General features: G+C 42.6%; 1 protein-coding gene across 1 annotated transcript in view; it reads right to left on the bottom strand.

Annotated features, from left to right (window-relative positions):
* The window catches only part of lrig1 (leucine-rich repeats and immunoglobulin-like domains 1), a 36,806-nt gene extending 22,622 nt beyond the window's left edge, over positions 1-14,184 (bottom strand). The window contains exons 1-3 of the mRNA XM_084349100.1: positions 13,193-14,184; positions 1,826-1,897; positions 220-294 (exon numbers count right to left, since the gene is read on the bottom strand). Coding sequence (XP_084205226.1) covers positions 220-294; positions 1,826-1,897; positions 13,193-13,395 — 350 coding nt within the window. The 5' untranslated portion in view covers positions 13,396-14,184. The remainder of the gene's footprint in view (positions 1-219; positions 295-1,825; positions 1,898-13,192) is intronic.
* Between the last annotated feature and the right edge of the window lie 3,099 nt (positions 14,185-17,283).

The raw sequence follows: 17,283 nt of genomic DNA on the forward strand, positions 1-17,283 counted from the left end.
AGTAACAGGGTTGCATTCATTGCCAACTTCACATTAATGCAGTATTACTTCTCAGATGCAAAGACATATTAACCCTGCACAGACGTCAAGGGACTATTTCAAGAGCATTTCAAAGAGGCCACTGACCTAAGAATACAGTAACAGAAAGCCAGATAACTCTGGTACCATGTTAAGCAGTGAATGGCGGTGGGGTTGGGGTGGGGGTGGGGGGGTACTCACAGGTAGAGAGATACAATCTTGGGAGCAGCTTGTCCTAAATCTGGTATGGAGGTCAGCTCATTGTGGTCCAGCCGCCTGAAAGAAGTGGCAAACACACATACACAGTTGCAGGTTAGAGAACAAAACTGTGCCCTGAAGGAAAAACAAAGAAACTGATAGGCAAGAGTTTAGGAGGCATTTTTCAAAGTAGTTGACAAAAGCACAGGAATTTTAGTAGCCTTACTGGTGAAAAGAAAATGGTACAATTTTGTATTTTAAATCTTTAATTCAGGCATAAAAACAGAGCCGGAATCAAACTAAAGCTGCAATGCTAGTGAAGTTTTCTACACAAATAAACACGCCAGATGAGATGCCACCGTGTTGTCGGGGCTTTTCCACACACTCCATCGCAGGAGGCTAAATTCAATCAAACCTTGCATAAATCAAAAGGTTTCAAACGCAACTTGTCACGTCTGCCGCAGAGCAAGTAGCAAGTCATCCTTTTAAAAACCAAAAATAACATGGGAGTAAAACAGATGTCGAGGAGCGTATGACTGGCTGGCCGGCCTGCCAAAGATGTCACCAGTGTGTGTATCATCAGTTAGCTTGTGTGTGTGTGTGTATGTGTCTTGTGTACTGGCGCTGAGTGACACAGAGCCAAGCCCTCTCCTCACCGTATAAAATATTTACAAGGCCAGCGTTGGCCACAGTATCGGGTGGTGAAGGGGAGGCTTAATATAGAAAACCACCACTTTATTCTCAATTGGACTTAGTTCAAGGCGACACATACGAGGATGCTACTAGGAAGTAGAGTGGCATCCGTTAGTCAGAATTAAGTCATTGATAAAAAAGGTATTGCAAGTGACATTTTGATAGGGCTGCAACTGATGATTATTTTGATTCATTTGCAGATTATTTTCAAGATCAATTGATTAAAAAGGTGCAATACGTAAGAATTGGCCACCTCAAAACAGCATATCACCGGAGTATAGGCTAACCGCTGCTAACTGTAGCTGCCCTTGGCAAGTTAGCTTAGATAGCCATGCAGCTAGCAGTCCGGGCTGGCAGCTCGGTGCACCGGGAGAGTGTTGGTGCTTACACCACTGACATGGGACGGGTGCTAGCTGGTTAGCATGATAACTTCAGTTGACAGACACAATACATAAAGCCTTATTTTCCAAACTGTTATTTCTTCACATTATGTTGGCAATTTTAGTACATTTTTGAATGTTGAATCTTTAATAATTTAGTCTATAAAATGCCAAATGTGAAAAATGCTAATTACAATTTCACAATTGTCTTCAAATTGCTTATTTTGTCCATTAAAGACTCTTCATCTACTATTGTAAATATAAAGAAAAGCACCAGCAAATGTTTGACATTTTTGCTTAATAAATGAAGAATTTATCAATAGCTGACAACTAATTTTCTTTAGATTAGCGAATCGATTGATCGACTAATCATTTAAGCGCTAGATTAAAGTTAAACTAAACTAAATTATATTCAGAGTTTAGCACTCAAAGCAGAGATAAAGAGACTCTAACAAGTCAGTATCAAGGGGCTTGCTCTCTGTTGCCTCAATGGAAATCATGTGTATGTGGCGAGTTTTCTGTTGGTTCCTACTTACAGCTCTCTCAAGTTGGGAAGGTTGTCAAAAGCATCAACGCTGATGGTGCTCAGCTTGTTGTGGCCAAGATTTCTGAAAAAGAAGACAAGAGGATGTGAATAAAAATGTAGCTCAAATCCATTTCAGCCTAAGAGAAGACTGGGAGAACATCCACAATCAAATTATCAGCAATATTTTTGATATATTTTATAGTACTTGTCAAAGCCATTGTTCTGTAGTTCAAATAAGGATCCTGATCAATAACAACAATTATCTCTCCCATTTGACAAACAGCCTCATCCGTCCACATTAAGTATGCCTGGAAACACTGCAGTACATCCATTCAGCCGGCCTTCAAGGAGGGCCCGATCAATACTATCGATACAGAGTGCCTATTTCTCCTGGCTCACTTTCCAAACATAACCCACAGGCTATTCATCTGTAGCAGTCAATTTGCACTTTAAGCTAACAGTGTATTTAATAGCTGGCACTTGACTTGTGCGGAGGCTTATTAGAGTGATTTGTCCAGTGATATAGCGTTACCACCGTCAGAGCGCGGGTGGGAAGGAGGGGTGTGTGGGTGCGTGCACACCGAACACACATCTGCATTTCAGATTGAGCTTCCCAGGCCATATGAATCAAATTTAATTCACGCATAAACAAGTGCTATCTCTGTCACACTCACATACACACACACACACACCTCCTGGCTGGCTGGCATGCGGCCGGCCTGTTGGCAGAGAGGAGGCTACAGTGAGAGTGCTGTTTGTGTTTGTGTGGTGGGGTTAGGCTGGGGGAGACAAAGGGAGCCCACAGCTCCGAGCCGCCTGCCTCCCGCCCCTCCATCCCTCTGTCCAGACGTGAGAGACGGCCCAGGAATGTTTCACAGGCCTGCCGAGAGATGGCCGCTTATTCCCAGAGACTGGGGACACTTTTTACCTGATGCAACACATTCCACGTCCTCTTGTCCCGTTGTGGTCTTAAAAGACCGCCGTGGGGGTGAGGAGAAAGCAGGTATTTGGGCTGTTGCTTCATGTCATTGATTCTTTACTTTAGAAAAAGTGGGAATAGTTCAATACCACAAGCAAAGACTGTTATTGCCTTACATCATACACACTCCAATTTTTATTCCCATCAATCTTCATCTCTGTCTAGCTTGACAGATTTCCCTTTCTTGTTTTCTGTGCTCGATTGCAGATAATGACAGCCTCCCTCCCCAAAGCTTTCTCCCTGCGTGCATGTGTGTGTGACGAGATAATAGCAGCATGTGTCTGCCCTGCAGGCGCAGGTCTGACAGGGGAGGTGTGCATGTGTGTCTGTCTTATGATCATTTTACTGGGGCACCTCCCATTGTGGCCCAGATCACTAAATTGTCGTCCCCTGCAACAGGAGGCAATTACCTCGTTATGGTGAAGTGAAAAAAATCGCACAGCTTTCCTATAGGCCGCCTCTGCCCGGGGGTACGTATATTCTAACACGCACGCACGGCTCACAGAATATGAACTTGGGAGAGCACTGGAAGAGCATTCACTAGTTTTTATCAACCTGCTTCAGGTACAAAACAGGTCTTCGCATTACAAGCAAATAAAGATATATCCAGGAACACAACCTCCACAAAGAGCTTTTTTTAGCATTTAAAAAGGTGGAGGAAATTGGCTATGCATATATCCACAGGCATGAAAGCCAAACCTTAAAAGAAAGAACAGGGCAGAACAGAACAAAGGGACGATTAACAAAAAAAGCAAGTCACATTTGAGAGTTAAACCTGCCGTACTGGTGCTAAAGGCCACGGCAACAAATAAAACTGGTCCTTTGTGAGCGAGCACGAGCATGCATGTGCCTCTTTCTCAGTCACCTATGGTGTTTACACAACTCAACTCTTTTTCTCTCCATCTCAGTCAGCCAGATTTATTTCTTCCCTATCAGATTAGATAAGTTTCACAGCATTTTAACACCTACTGTATGAGCCGATTGTGATAACGCTGGTTTCCCTTCCTCTCCCTCTCCCTTCCCCCCTCCCTCCTGTGAAAGGAGGGGTTGGGAGGAGATGGGTGGCAGGGGTGGGACTCCACTGCTAAGCGTTGTTAATGCTTTCCAGAAAGTGACCTTACAATCATGCCGTTTCTGGAAGAGTTTGCCGAGCAGCGATCAGAAGCCTAGAAGTCATTAGAGTTCTTGACTTTGACAGATGTGACCAGCAGAAACAAACATACAGAGACGGAGGAGAACTGTCCACACAACCAGACAAACTCTGCACTGGCTGCAGAGAACAAACCAGCGATGGCACAACAGCTTCTATTAGTTTGCATCACACGATTTAACAGACCGGAAAAGGATGTATGATCGAGATGGGAACAGTCGCTGTGATTAACCGTGGCAAACACTACAAAGCAGTTTGTCTTAATGCTTCAAAAGCAGCATTCCATTGTGTGGTACAACTAGTTTATACAAAAGGGCAGGACTGTTTGACATTAGTCAGCGGGATCAAAATCAAAAGCACTCTCTGCCAGGTACTTAACCAAAGAAAGTGCGCGATAATTTGAGGATGCATGTTGAGCCAAGTACTAATTTTCCCACTGAATGCAATCTGTATTGACTGGTGCACTGCAGCCAGGTGAGCATTTTGTACATTCATTGAAAACTTTATTAAATTATCCATGGTTATGAGAATATTAAAACTGATGATCATGTTATTACTCTGGTAGTCACAGCATGCAATTCACATGCAATTTCTGTAAATTAAGCTTAAGGGCCGAGTTTATTTAATGATTTGGTTGTGTGGTTAACTTTTATTCATTGAGGGATATTTTAATATTTGTTTCAGATGCCAATTTCAATGTCTGAATATTCCTAAGATTTAAAAGTTAATTGTTCTCTGAAAGGGTGTACTTGGATTATTATGCTATTATATTAACACTATAAAAGCGGCATAAAATGGTCTTCCATTACAATTATAACTTTTATAGCAGTTATTTCCTGGGACAATATATTGTCCAACCAAAGTAATTATTGTAACAGACCTATCAGCGCCCATTCAGCACAAAGTACCTCTGAAGTCATCAAAGTTAAATATGAATATTCCAAAAATCTGCAAATATAAAAAAAAACAGGCCCTATTCAACATTTACCATTTATTCTAAACTGCACTAGCCAACATTTCAAGTGGTTCCTTGCGATCTGCTACCCATCAGTGTGCACAAAGGTCAGCATAACCTTTTTTCTGACAGCAGAACTGCAGGGACACGAAACAAGAGGGAAGCTGGAACGAGAGCTGGTATGGGATAAAGAAACAGTTACACTCCCACCTTCCAACCTCACCCAGCAGCCACCACCCAAACGCCTCCCCGCACGTAACAAACAATAACCACAAACACTGAGAGACTGTTTAACATCAGGAGGATAAAGGCTCTCTGTGGAACGTGACGGACGGCCCAAATGCTGGGTTAAAACACAATATTATGATAATCACCAACCACCTGTTGTCCTGAAGAGGTGTCACAGTCACTTAGTTAGTTAATCAATACAAAAAAGTGATGTGACTGTTTGGATCATTGATTAATTATCTATCAAGTATAAAAACAACACTTTTGCCAGTTGAAACAAAGAGCTTTTCTCCTCTTTCTATCATTATTATGTGTAACCAACTAACTAATGTGACCAACTTTTTGGACTGTTTGACAAATGTTACTTGTGACATTAGTAACTCGTGAAGGGCATTTTTACTTTTTATAGCCTAACAAAAACAACCCACTGTATCAGCTGATGATCAGCCAACTACTGGAGCGATGTGTGAGCAATCTGAAACATTTGCTTCAATCTGAGCCTTTCTTGGAGATAGATCTTCAAAACACAATATGATAAACTCATTAAAGATCTATCTGACTAAGCAAACTGTCTAGGAAGTAAAACAGCCTGCAGGAGACCCTCACTGCTAGATCACGTAGCTGATCTGACATATAAAACTCATTAAAAGGCTTTAAAAAATAGCTGTGTTATGGGTGCTGTGGGAGTTGTGGAAAGCTGGGAGTACAGGAGTGATGTCATCGCATATGACACTATGCTTGTAAGTCAGCACACGGTCTGTGTGTGGGAGAGGGGAGATACGGGGAGGGAGGACTGGAGCGGGGACTTACACATACAGAGATACATCATCATTATCTTCCTCATTTCTATCGCGGATAAATGCGGTGTGAACTTTGCTCGCTCAAAGTGTGAAGTGATGTCAGTGATGAGCCTTCTGTAGTCCAGCTGGGAGACAAAGGCCCTTTAATGTGGTTGATTTCAGAGCATCATAAAAGTAGTCAAATAATAACCTGAGTGTCTGAGGGCCAGACACACACACGGGCACACACGCACACACACACACACCACTCTTCCTGTCATTAAAGGCCAGTTTATAGCCAGGCAACTGCAGTGAGAGTGTACACAAAGCTAACACCAGCTCCAGGCCTCCATTTTACACACCAGTCAAACAGAGGCAGGAAACGGGCAGAACAAAGCCACTATCTTATCAACTTTCACAAGGTTAAAAGCATAGCCTGACCGACAAGATTTGCGATAATAATGATAAATGTGAAGAGTTAAAATGTGACTGAAACACCCATATGATCTTTGGGAGGGTGAAGGAGAACTTAGGTGCAGGATCAGAGAATTGTAGCGCTGATGGGATCAGCATATTTCACCATTTGCATTACAGATTCCCACCGCCCCCAACCACACACGCACAACTCAACAAAGGAGTCGCTCCAGCCTTTGAAATCAGTCAGACTCGGAGCGTGACTCAGTTTCTGAAGTTTTTCCGAAGCAGGAAGGCAGGCCACATCTTGGGGCCATGTGCACCGCCATTTGGGGCTGATGGAGCGGGGCACTCCAAACAAACAGGGAGAAGGTTGGGAAAAAAGGGTCTGCACTCGCTCGAGGCACTGCATGAACAATGACGCCAGCATGGACTTCTCCAGACGAGAAGCACAATAACACCATATGCAATTATGTGCACACATTGTCCACACACACACACACACACACACACACACACAAACAGGATCAAGCTCCTGCATTTTACACTAGCATGATAACAATTTCTTACAAATGGCGCCAGATTACTTAATTATGAGAAAAAGGAAATGAGTGTCCCCCAATTAATCCAAAAGAAAAACATAAGTACTGTATGCGTCTTTATTGTTTTAGTACTGTGCAGACAGCTGACCTCTTAACTTCAAAGCAAAGAAAAAGACAGGATCGTTAGTCAATTTTTTTTCTACTCATTGTTTATTAAACTAGCAGAGTGAAATTCTGCAATAATTACACTCCAGCCAGCGCTGAAACGAGTGCCTAAGTAGTGGACTGTGCTATCTTTAAATTATAAGTGTGTGTGAATGTTTGGCAGTCTAGACAGTGAAGCTCTGATGCTCCTTTTCTTTCAGCAGTATCAAAAAGTACAGAGGCTAGTATGGGGGGGTTGGGGTTGAAAAAAGTGTTTGGCCCAACTTCGCACTCAAAGCCTCACTTCTCGAAGTATTGCCTGTTTTCTGGGTAGAAGCTGCTTCACTTGCACAGCACCTCTCCCTCTCTGTCCAAGTCACGCTTTTTTTCTTCCTAACATTCTCTCCAGATTCCCAAACTCTTACCAGATGTAGAGAATTCGCAGATGATTCATCGATCAAGCCCACTTTGTAGACACCGACTTCGGGGGAGAGGGAAAGGTGGAAAAAAACTTGGCGCCCTTAAGTGTCTTCACAAAAGGGCCATCTATTCTGCTGACTGGATTCCTGCAGAATGACTTGTGGCAGCAGCTGTTTGATTGTCATTAAAGCCAGAGCGAGGCCATGAGCTCACTCCATATCTTCATGTTAATGTCAGACTTTATCTGTTGTTATTAGAGTAGGGGCTCAACCTTAGCTGTTCCTTCCTAATTTGTTCACTGCTAATGTTTTGCATGAATCATCTCGACCTGTTAAAAGAGGATTGCCGCTTTAAATTTCCCTACAGGAACTCCCTTTTACTATCCAACTTAACACCAAACTGCCTGATAAGGGAGGAAAAAGTGAAGAGCGGCTGATTAAAATCAGCGCCAGTGATAATATCATCTTAAACTCCTCCAAAATCTAGAGTCTGACTTTAAAATATCCGCCAGAGGACATGGGAGTCACAAGGCTAGAGAAACAACAACAACTTGGTATAATCACTCCCAATACCACAAGATTACAAGGCTGCGTAGCAAGAAATGCCCGAGAAACCACAAGTGGCTGAGCCCTGCTGCTGTTGCTGCATCTTTGCCCCAACTGGTGAAATGTGAACCTGTTCAAGCAAAGGAAGAAGCATTTAGTTCAAGTTCAAACTTACTAACAGCAGCAATAGCCATGACAGAAACACCGCACCAAGGGCAAGCATGCTCCTAATATGGTAAATCATTTTTGCATGCTCATTCGTAGGTTAAATCAAGTAAAACGGTCCCTAAAGACAAAGGAGTTGTCTGACAGTGTGTGACATACGAGCAGACCGTCCTGTAATGCTTCATTTCCTCTGGTTTTTCTCAGTGTGTTATAACATGTGTGACAGTGGTTGAGGTTTCTGACCACTGACAGGACTTTCACCAACTAAACCAACCAGCCTGAAGGCAGCAGACCGTGACATTGACAAAACACTTCCATGCAGTGGGTGGAAAATGTCTCCCCAACTCCCCCCTGTATTCCCCCCCAGGCCAGGTGATCTGCAGCCCCACCCTCTGCAGACCAATCCACAACCAGCCAAGCTGAGCTCCCAGCCCCTGCCAGGAAACCACCGACACAAACCCATTTCCTGAAGGCAGAAGCCAAAACCAACTGCTGGGGGTGGTGTTTACCAATAAGGCTGTACTGTGAGGTTGAACGCTACGGCTTGGGGTTTGCGTCGCAGCAGAACGCTTGGCGTGCATTATGACCAGCACATTCGGAAACTTGGGAAACCACTTGGGAAGCGCTTGGTTACAAAGGGGACCATTCAAGATCAGGCTTCATCTTGCATCACACTAGGGTTGCTACAAGCTGGTGATGCAGGGACTCATCAATGTCAAGTAAAAAATAAAGACAAACCCCATCAACAACTGTAGCTTTCTGTAAGAATAAGAAAAATCGAAAAGGATTTCACAATCTAACATGGATAAAGCAGCAGGACACTGGCAAACAGAAGCCATGTGTCTGCCTTATCTCTACCCAACCACAGAAATCTTAGCCTAACACACTGATCTTCATGCTGTCTTTTACTTGCAAAACCCCATTACGCCTGTGGCACTGTGGGCAGAAATGCTCTTTATACACATTATCGTGGCTGCAAATAAGATAAGGCACCACTCCTGAGAGGAAATATGAGACTGTGTGAGAGTAAAGTTCCTTTGAATGTTGTTAGGGCTATTTATCAATCAGAAATAATGGATAAACATCTGAGACTGGTGGCCGTTTTTTTTAAATGTTAGGAACAGCGATGTAAAACAGCAGAGGATGTGCTTGCCATGACTGCCGAGGCCTTAAAGAAGCAACAGCTGCTCTTTATAAAATGTCAGAAAATTGATAAAAATGTTGATCAGTGTTTCCCAAAGCATAAGATGGGGTCCTCAAATGTCTTGTCTTATCCATAACCCAAAATATTCAGTTTACTGACATACAAGAGTTAAGAAACTGGAAAATATTCACTTTTCAGAAGCAGGAATTAGAGAATTTTGACTTTTCTCTTAAAAATTATTCAAACCGATTGATTATTAAAAATAGTTGGTTATTTATTTAATAGTTCACAATTAATAGATTATCTTCCCACACAAACCTAGTTCCCCTCAATCCTTCACCATCTCTGTTAGCTCAGTCAGCTCTGCCACAATGTGCCAACATGCTCGTTTCTTTGGTTCCTCATCAAGGCTGCTTCCTCACAGGGGACTACTCAAATCAGGGTCCTGAAGGGAGATTATTTTGGAAAGCATTTAGGGCTTTTCCCTGGCCCCACTGCTACGAGACTGCTAGGACTGTTACTGGAAAAACCTCCAGCACCTACTCACTAGCCACCCATCTCCCCTAGACATTCACATTCACCAAGGTTTCCTTACCCCTACAATGTGCCCTGAAGGTGACTCAAAACAGTGCTTTGTCAGAGTGAGAGGTGGAAGTTTATCATGAAATTCATGCACCCACTTAATGCCACTTGTCTGAAATGAATCATCATTTCCTCTTGTCAATAAGCTGTTGATCAGGAGCATCAGATGCTACTTCTCCTCAGCTAATAGTCAGAAATTCATTTTTTCCTTAAGTCTCACACTAGTTTGATTTAAAGATTGTGACATTTAGGCAATTGTGGTTTTGAAATGGTATTTTCTTGTTTTTACACACAGTATTTGCAAGAACATGTTGAGTAGGCCCTCTTTCTGCCATAGCCATTTTAAAATTATTAAAAAAAGGAAGCTTGATATTATCATAATTAAAAAGTTTGGCATTTTATGTTTCAATTTCTACCAGAAAGTGTTAAAAAATGCTTTAAAAAAAACTCCTAAAACCTCAGTGATGCTACTTCATCCTGGTGGAGATGTGATGACTCTCTTAACAATTATTTCCCTCTGAGCTGCCGTATAAATTCAGGTCCTGAGGTACTACTGCTGCATTCATTTCCTTTAATCCAAATTGAAGAGCCTGTATAAAGATAATTGCAACAAATACATGACAGCGCAATCCCTCTTCACCCACACAAAAGGGTTCGGAAAACTCCATGTATCTTTAGCTGGATTTGTCCTCTGCTTGAACTACTTTTATTTCAGACAGTAAAACAGAACATAGGGGACTTAAAAAGTCTGTAAGTACTAAAAACACACGTACGACTAATTTGGGGGGATTTTTGTTGATTAACAACTGCAGTTAGACCTGTTTAAGCTACTTGTTTAACAGGGGAATCCTACAGGTGTTTCGGGTTATTGAGATATTCCTTCGAGCCTTCCATCTGCATCATGTGGAAGAGACATGGAGGGAGGAAAGCTTGTGTTTACTGACACCATGAATGCTGTCCTCGAAACCAACACAAATGCTGCTGCTGCTGCTCCCTCCCTGGGGTAAACATAACAGAGACAGTCGATTCCACACTGATTTCCCTTGGCTCGGACGCCTGAAGGTAGAGATGGACAAACGCAGTTTGGTCTAAGACCAAGGCGCTCTCAGCCAGCTTTACCAAAAAGACACAAGTGTTACTGTTGTAATATATTATAACCTTTGCTATACCCACTTGTCATTTGCATCAATACTACAGCCCCCCGTTTGTCTCTCATTAACAAACACCCACATTCTCACACACAGGCAGCACTCTAAAATTAAACAACTTTCAACCCACAACACAATTCACCAAGTGGACTGGCCTTTGGTGTCGGGGACTTTACAATGGGATCACACTGGGCCACAAGTGAAATTGTCCGTACTTGCCTCTTTGGGTTTACAGTAATCATCAGCTAATCTGGCTCGTTTACAGAGCCTGGAGAAACAGAGCTGGTTCCCTTTGAGTTACCTGCCAACATAATGTGACTATCTCAAGTGGTGTGGAAATATGCAACCTAGGTGTTTTCTGAAAGATAATCCAGAGCCATAAAGCCATTCCCTTTGAAAACAACATGATTGCAGGTCCTTAAATCTTGACCGATAAGGTTTGGCTGAGACAGTAGAAGTAGACTTGGAACGCAGGACCCTGTCTTTATGCAAACCCAAAAGGTTTAGAGCAGCTGTTTCAGAGGGGACATTTGTCCCACAGTAGTTGTCCATTGTCCCAGAGGACAGGAAGAGCAGTGTGTGTCTGCGTACATGCATGATAAACAGCGTCTGCACTTGAACTTGACTAAGTGGTGCTTCAGGGCAATGAGGCTACCCGGGTACAAGTGCCGTTATTCATGTTTTTCAGAGGACTTTTTTAAAAGTTGCATTCCTCACTTTCCCAGGGGAAGATTAAGCGCCTAACACAGGAACCTGGGAGCCAGAGGAGTCTCTGGGTCTTTGGTCTTTAACCCCACATTCCCAGCAACACAAACAGATGCTGAAAAATCTGTAGCAAGACGCCTAATTGTCACCGAGGATGCTAAATTGCCATTGGACATAGTGGTTACAATATTCTGAGCCGAGAGCCAAAATGTTGATTGAGAGGACAGAGGGCTGTGTTGTCAGTAAAATAATTGTGTCATTCAGCTTAATAAGTGCTGAAGTTCCCCAAACATTGGAGGATGTTCCATGAAAAATGCCCCAAATTGGCTCATTTCCTAAATGAGCTGGCAGACAGGGTTTCAACTGTTGTCCGTCTTGTCCTGGGGATAATTCTTAATTTACAAGAAATGTGATTTGTGAACTGCAGCAAGCAGCACACAAACAGGAATTAGGGTAATACCTGTCATGAATCTGAGTGTCTAAAGCAGAGGTTTATTAGTTATGACATGTTTGGGTTTATTAGTTTACTCAGCCTGAGGGGACAGTTTGTTCATTCTAACATTGGAAACACCAACACATTTTTATATTCCTGACTGGCCTGTGAGATCAAATTACACTTCTTAGAGTTAATCCAATTTTTTAAGTATATTAAATCAAGATATATTACAGTAGGAGTTTGGTGGCGGAAAAATGTTTTCAGTGGCAGTTCTGGCACATTGTGAGAGTTTTCGAACAAACATTTTAAGTTGAGTTCATTTATTTTCTCTGCAATATGTCAGTGTGCCCTTGAGCAAGGCACTGCACACCTAGATAAACGCCGTCCACTCACAGAGTACTCTTCTTGCAGTTTTCACTACACCGAGCCTGATTAAATACGTTTTTTAAACAAGGACAGCATCAATAAACGAGGTTGGAACAGACAACTGGCACTAAAATACCACACATGGCCCACAGTCAACTCAATTAAGAAACCATTTTGCATGTTGTCCCGTTGTGAAAGACGAGGTGAAACTTGAATCAGGAATTGCACAAACAATCCTAATCAAGTTACAGCGTGATGTGCCAGGACTGTGTGGGCTCACAGGGCTGCTGGTGTGGTGCTTACTCCATCAGGGTGCGGGGACTTTAATGGGGTAACAGGAGGTCCCCCAGCAAAACGAGAGCGAGTTTAATTATACGACTCAAAACTTCACTCCCTCGCAAGTTAGTGTTATGAAGGAGGAATAAACATGGACTACTCTGACAGCTGGTCTTATTACACTTGATAATAAAGTCAAAGCACAGCCACAATAATCTCCTCAGACGGGATTCCTCGGGAGAACAACAGGGGTCCACTGCAGAGAGGCTTTTTATTTTGCTTCTGAGAAAAAAAAAGTTTCTGTGCGCTATAATACACTTTTCTCCTCTTTACAAACATTGTGAGCCCGTTATGGACTGGTCAATAAATAGGCTGGGGGCAACTAAGCGCTTTACTTACAAGGAAACAGTCCGGACTGGAAGGTCCAGAGGCGTAGCTGTCAGCTCCAGACTGCTGCAGTCCACTGAATCCCCGTCGCAGGTACAGTTGAGGGCACAGGGCAGGTCCGAACTCAATCCATAACTGATTAACAGCTCGACCGACAGAATTAAATAAAAAACACAACGAGAAACATATCCAAATCGTCCCAGGGACGCCGCCATTTTGTATCCAGTTTTAATAGCGCGGCCGCCGAGCTCTCTCTCCTCGTACCCACAAACTGGAGTATTATTGTGGTTTGTGGAGGCTGGACGCCTTTTGTTCAATGTCTTCTGTTAATGCAGAGGCTAGTTCAAGCACCTGTGGCGCAGTTCAACGTTTTCCATCCCCGAAACAGTCATTTAGGACACAAGTTCCCAGTCCAACTTTCTCCTCTGGTGTCCGACGCGGGCTTAAAAAAATCAAAGGTTATTCACAGATGAAACCAGCCACAGCAGGCTGAAGCGAACTGATGTCGCCTTCAAGTTCAATTCAAAAACTACTTGTACCTGCCACTGGTGACATGTTTGAAGACATGCAACGGCAACGCTTAAAGGACAGCCCGGACAGCTCTCAGAAATAACTGTTGCTCAACGCAGCAAAAACAGTTTCAAACTTAACACAGGGGCTCCACAGTGACTTCTGACTGTGTTGGGAAGTGTTCACTACAAACTGAGGGTGTAGTGAGTTGAGTTAAGACCCGCAGGAGCAGTGCCGAAAAACTCCAGCGTTGGTCTCTCAAGGCGAGCGCTGCATATCGTCCGAACCTCCTCCAGCACTTCACGGCTCCAGTCGAATAAAATCCAACTTTGAATCACACAGTCCGTCCGAGGAGAACTCAACCGACAGCTTATCAGGTTCAGTCTGTGGTCACAAAATCTCGACGATCCGATTAATAGCAAAATAGTGTCCCCCCCTCTCCTACCGACCGTGCAGCACCACCATGAGTTTTTTCCTTACTTGAGTTACTTTTCCTTTTTTTCTGGGTAGTCCCACGTTGGATGCACAACAGCGATTCCAGGGTCCTCCCATGGTTGACCGTGATTGGCTGTTGTGGTTTGATGGGCGGGTCGAGCTCTAACCTCATTGGTCGCTCCGGGTTCTCCGCGCACCGCGGAGTTGGAGAGCCTTTGAGCGGCTGTCAGTCAGCGGTCGCTGGCCCCGCCCATGTTTCCCACCCCGGGGTGTGAAACCGCACCACCTCCTCTCACTCTCACTGCTTCTTAAAGAGACAATCACTGGGATCAAGCTCTGTAATCGCATTATAACAAGCCATAATAACATAATTGGTTTGAATGCCATAACAATGCCATTTAAAGTGTTTGTTAGTAAGACTGAAATGAGGATTTACATGTAAAAGAAAACGTTAGAGAGGAAACTGTAAACAGCACGCTCTGTTTCCTCTAATCTCCACTCAGGGAATATGAAGGAGAAAGCAATAATGCTACTAGGCCCAGCTCTAAACTTTTATTAATACTGCCGTTAATAACTATTGCATTAGTGTGCCTCCATAAATGAATCAGCTCTGTAAATCATCATCTGTTGAATGTATGTGCATTGCTGGAACATTTGCTCAAGTACTGTACTTTAGTACAATTTTGATTTTAGTCAATTTATGTTACTTTGGAGGTAAATGTTGTACTTTTTACTCCACTGCATTTTTGATAAATGTAGTTACTAGTTACAAATTCAGATTGTTGAAAATAAAAATCACTTTTTCATAAAAGCATGAAACTTGGTACACTTGCACTACTTGGGGCCCTGAACATTTTCAGAGATGGAGCCATCGCAAAAAAGCCACAGGCCGGCCATTCTACTTTCCCAGATAAGTAAATGATTTATTTTGCACCATATCTCCTGAACCAAACATGATAACACAGAAAAGGTGATGTCTGTACCTATATTTTGATGGTCAAGGATTACAATGATACCATATGCAACATCATAAACTGTTCAGGTGAACAGTTTATGTTAAATAGTGAGAAGGAAACTAGAGAGTACCTTCCAATGGCAACACACCAGCCACGATTCATGAACACGTTGACCAATGAAGTACTCAGTCGTTATTACTATATTATTACAGGAGGTCTCAGTAATCATAGGTCAGACCACATCCTTCTTCCAACTCACCCTTCATTTTGATCTCAACTACACACCTGTAAAGTTTCATGACTGCTCTTGCACAGTTATGGTGCTATCACACTGACAGTGAAATGTGTTCACAGGCAAACATATTCCCTGGCAAAGCACTCAAAACAGCTTCTGTGAATGCATAGCAATGAGGTAATGTATCTATTTGTGGCTATGAAAGACTGGTATATATGTATGCAAAATCTGATATGGGTTGTCAAAACTGGTTACCTTTTACAGGTACTAGCTGAGCCATCTATGAGTCTGTAGCATTGCTCTCTGCTTTTCCTCCCTTCAGGTACCTCCCTCTAAACCGGAGCTGTGTTGAATGGCTTCAGCAGGTTTTTAAATAGGCACCTTCTCTCTCAATGTCTCATTGATTTTGGCCCATGGCATCTTTGGGGGGGCTCAACAGTAGAACCAGCGCCCTGGTACTACCCCACACAATCCACCAATAAATGGTGCTGTTAATATGATATAAGTAAAACACATTTTATTTTAACTTACTGTTCATATTTGCTGCATGTAAGCCTGCAGCTAACACATTGGTTTGCTCTGTCATAGTAATTTTGTTGAGAAAGCTGAAGTAATCAACATTCCTGATCACATACTTGTCGAGGGCCAATTCAGGGTTGGTTTAGAATCCTGCACACAACAAAGAAATCATCTTGATCACACCAGAACAGGAAATGTACAACATTAAACATGGTATAGTTCCCTTTTTTCACCAAACTCACTTATCTAATGTCATCTGTTCCACTGCACTATTCATGTCACAGCAGGTGTGATCCCACTGGCAGATGGTCTCCAGTTTTACCTAACTTCATTTTTATCTCAACCACACAACTGCCACACACAAGTTGCTAAGGTCATATTGGGGGGCAGTGGCGGCCTAATCCACAGACTGGCAGGGCTTGCCCCACCCTCATTAGGTGCCCTTGAGCAAGGCCCTTAACCCCAACTGCTCCAGTGACCGACAGATGAGACTGTCGTTGTGCTAAGGAGCTTTCAGGTGTGAATGGGTAACTGTGTGAATGTGATCAGGGCGTTCCTAAAAAAGAAAGCATTGCTCTCAGTGAAACTTCCCTGAAGAAATTAAGGATATATATATATATATATATATATATATATATATATATATATATATATATATATATATATAGAATATTGTTCAGCTCCACAGCCACTGTGTTAACAATGTTGATTAATAAAAGGATTAAGCTTTAAAAATCTTCACAACATGCATGCAACTGACATTATGTTAAGTCTCATCCAGGTTATTGTATGTCTGTCTACCTGCTACTGTCACAAGTGAATTTCCCCGATGTGGGATGAATAAAAGTCTAAAGTCTAAAGTTCTCAGATACCGTCACTGAATTCAGCATTAACTTTTCACCTGATAAAGTTTATGATGTTGCATATGGTATCATTGTAATCTTTGACCATCAAAACATAGGGGTACACATCACCTTTTCTGTGTTATCATGTTTGGTTCAGGAGATATGGTTCAAAATACATAATTCAGCTATGGCAGAAAGTGAAATGGCTGCCATGGCCGCTGTGTGGCGTTTTTGCAATGGCTCCATCTCTGAAAATGTTCGGGGCCCTGAACTGTACAAACATACCAAGTGTCATGCTTTTAAGAAAAAGTGAACGATTTACCTCAAATTCGTGGCAATTCATCTGGACAATAATGTAATTAAAGTACTTTTACTTTTGATACTTTGGGGTTTTTTTGTTTTGTTTTTTTGATGGCAGTACTTTTATTTAAGTACACATTTTGAATGCAGGACTGCTTGTAACAGTATTTTTTTATGTTATGGTATCACTACTTTTATTGTAGTGTGGTGCATGTCAAAACCGCTGCTTCTCTTGATTTGTCCTCTGTTGGTGTGAGCCTAAATTAACCTCAACAACTCTGTTGGGTTAGGGTAAGGGTCTGT

The sequence above is a fragment of the Pagrus pagrus genome (assembly GCF_965226575.1).
Source record: "Pagrus pagrus genome assembly, chromosome: 3".
Classification (NCBI taxonomy): Eukaryota; Metazoa; Chordata; class Actinopteri; order Spariformes; family Sparidae; genus Pagrus; species Pagrus pagrus.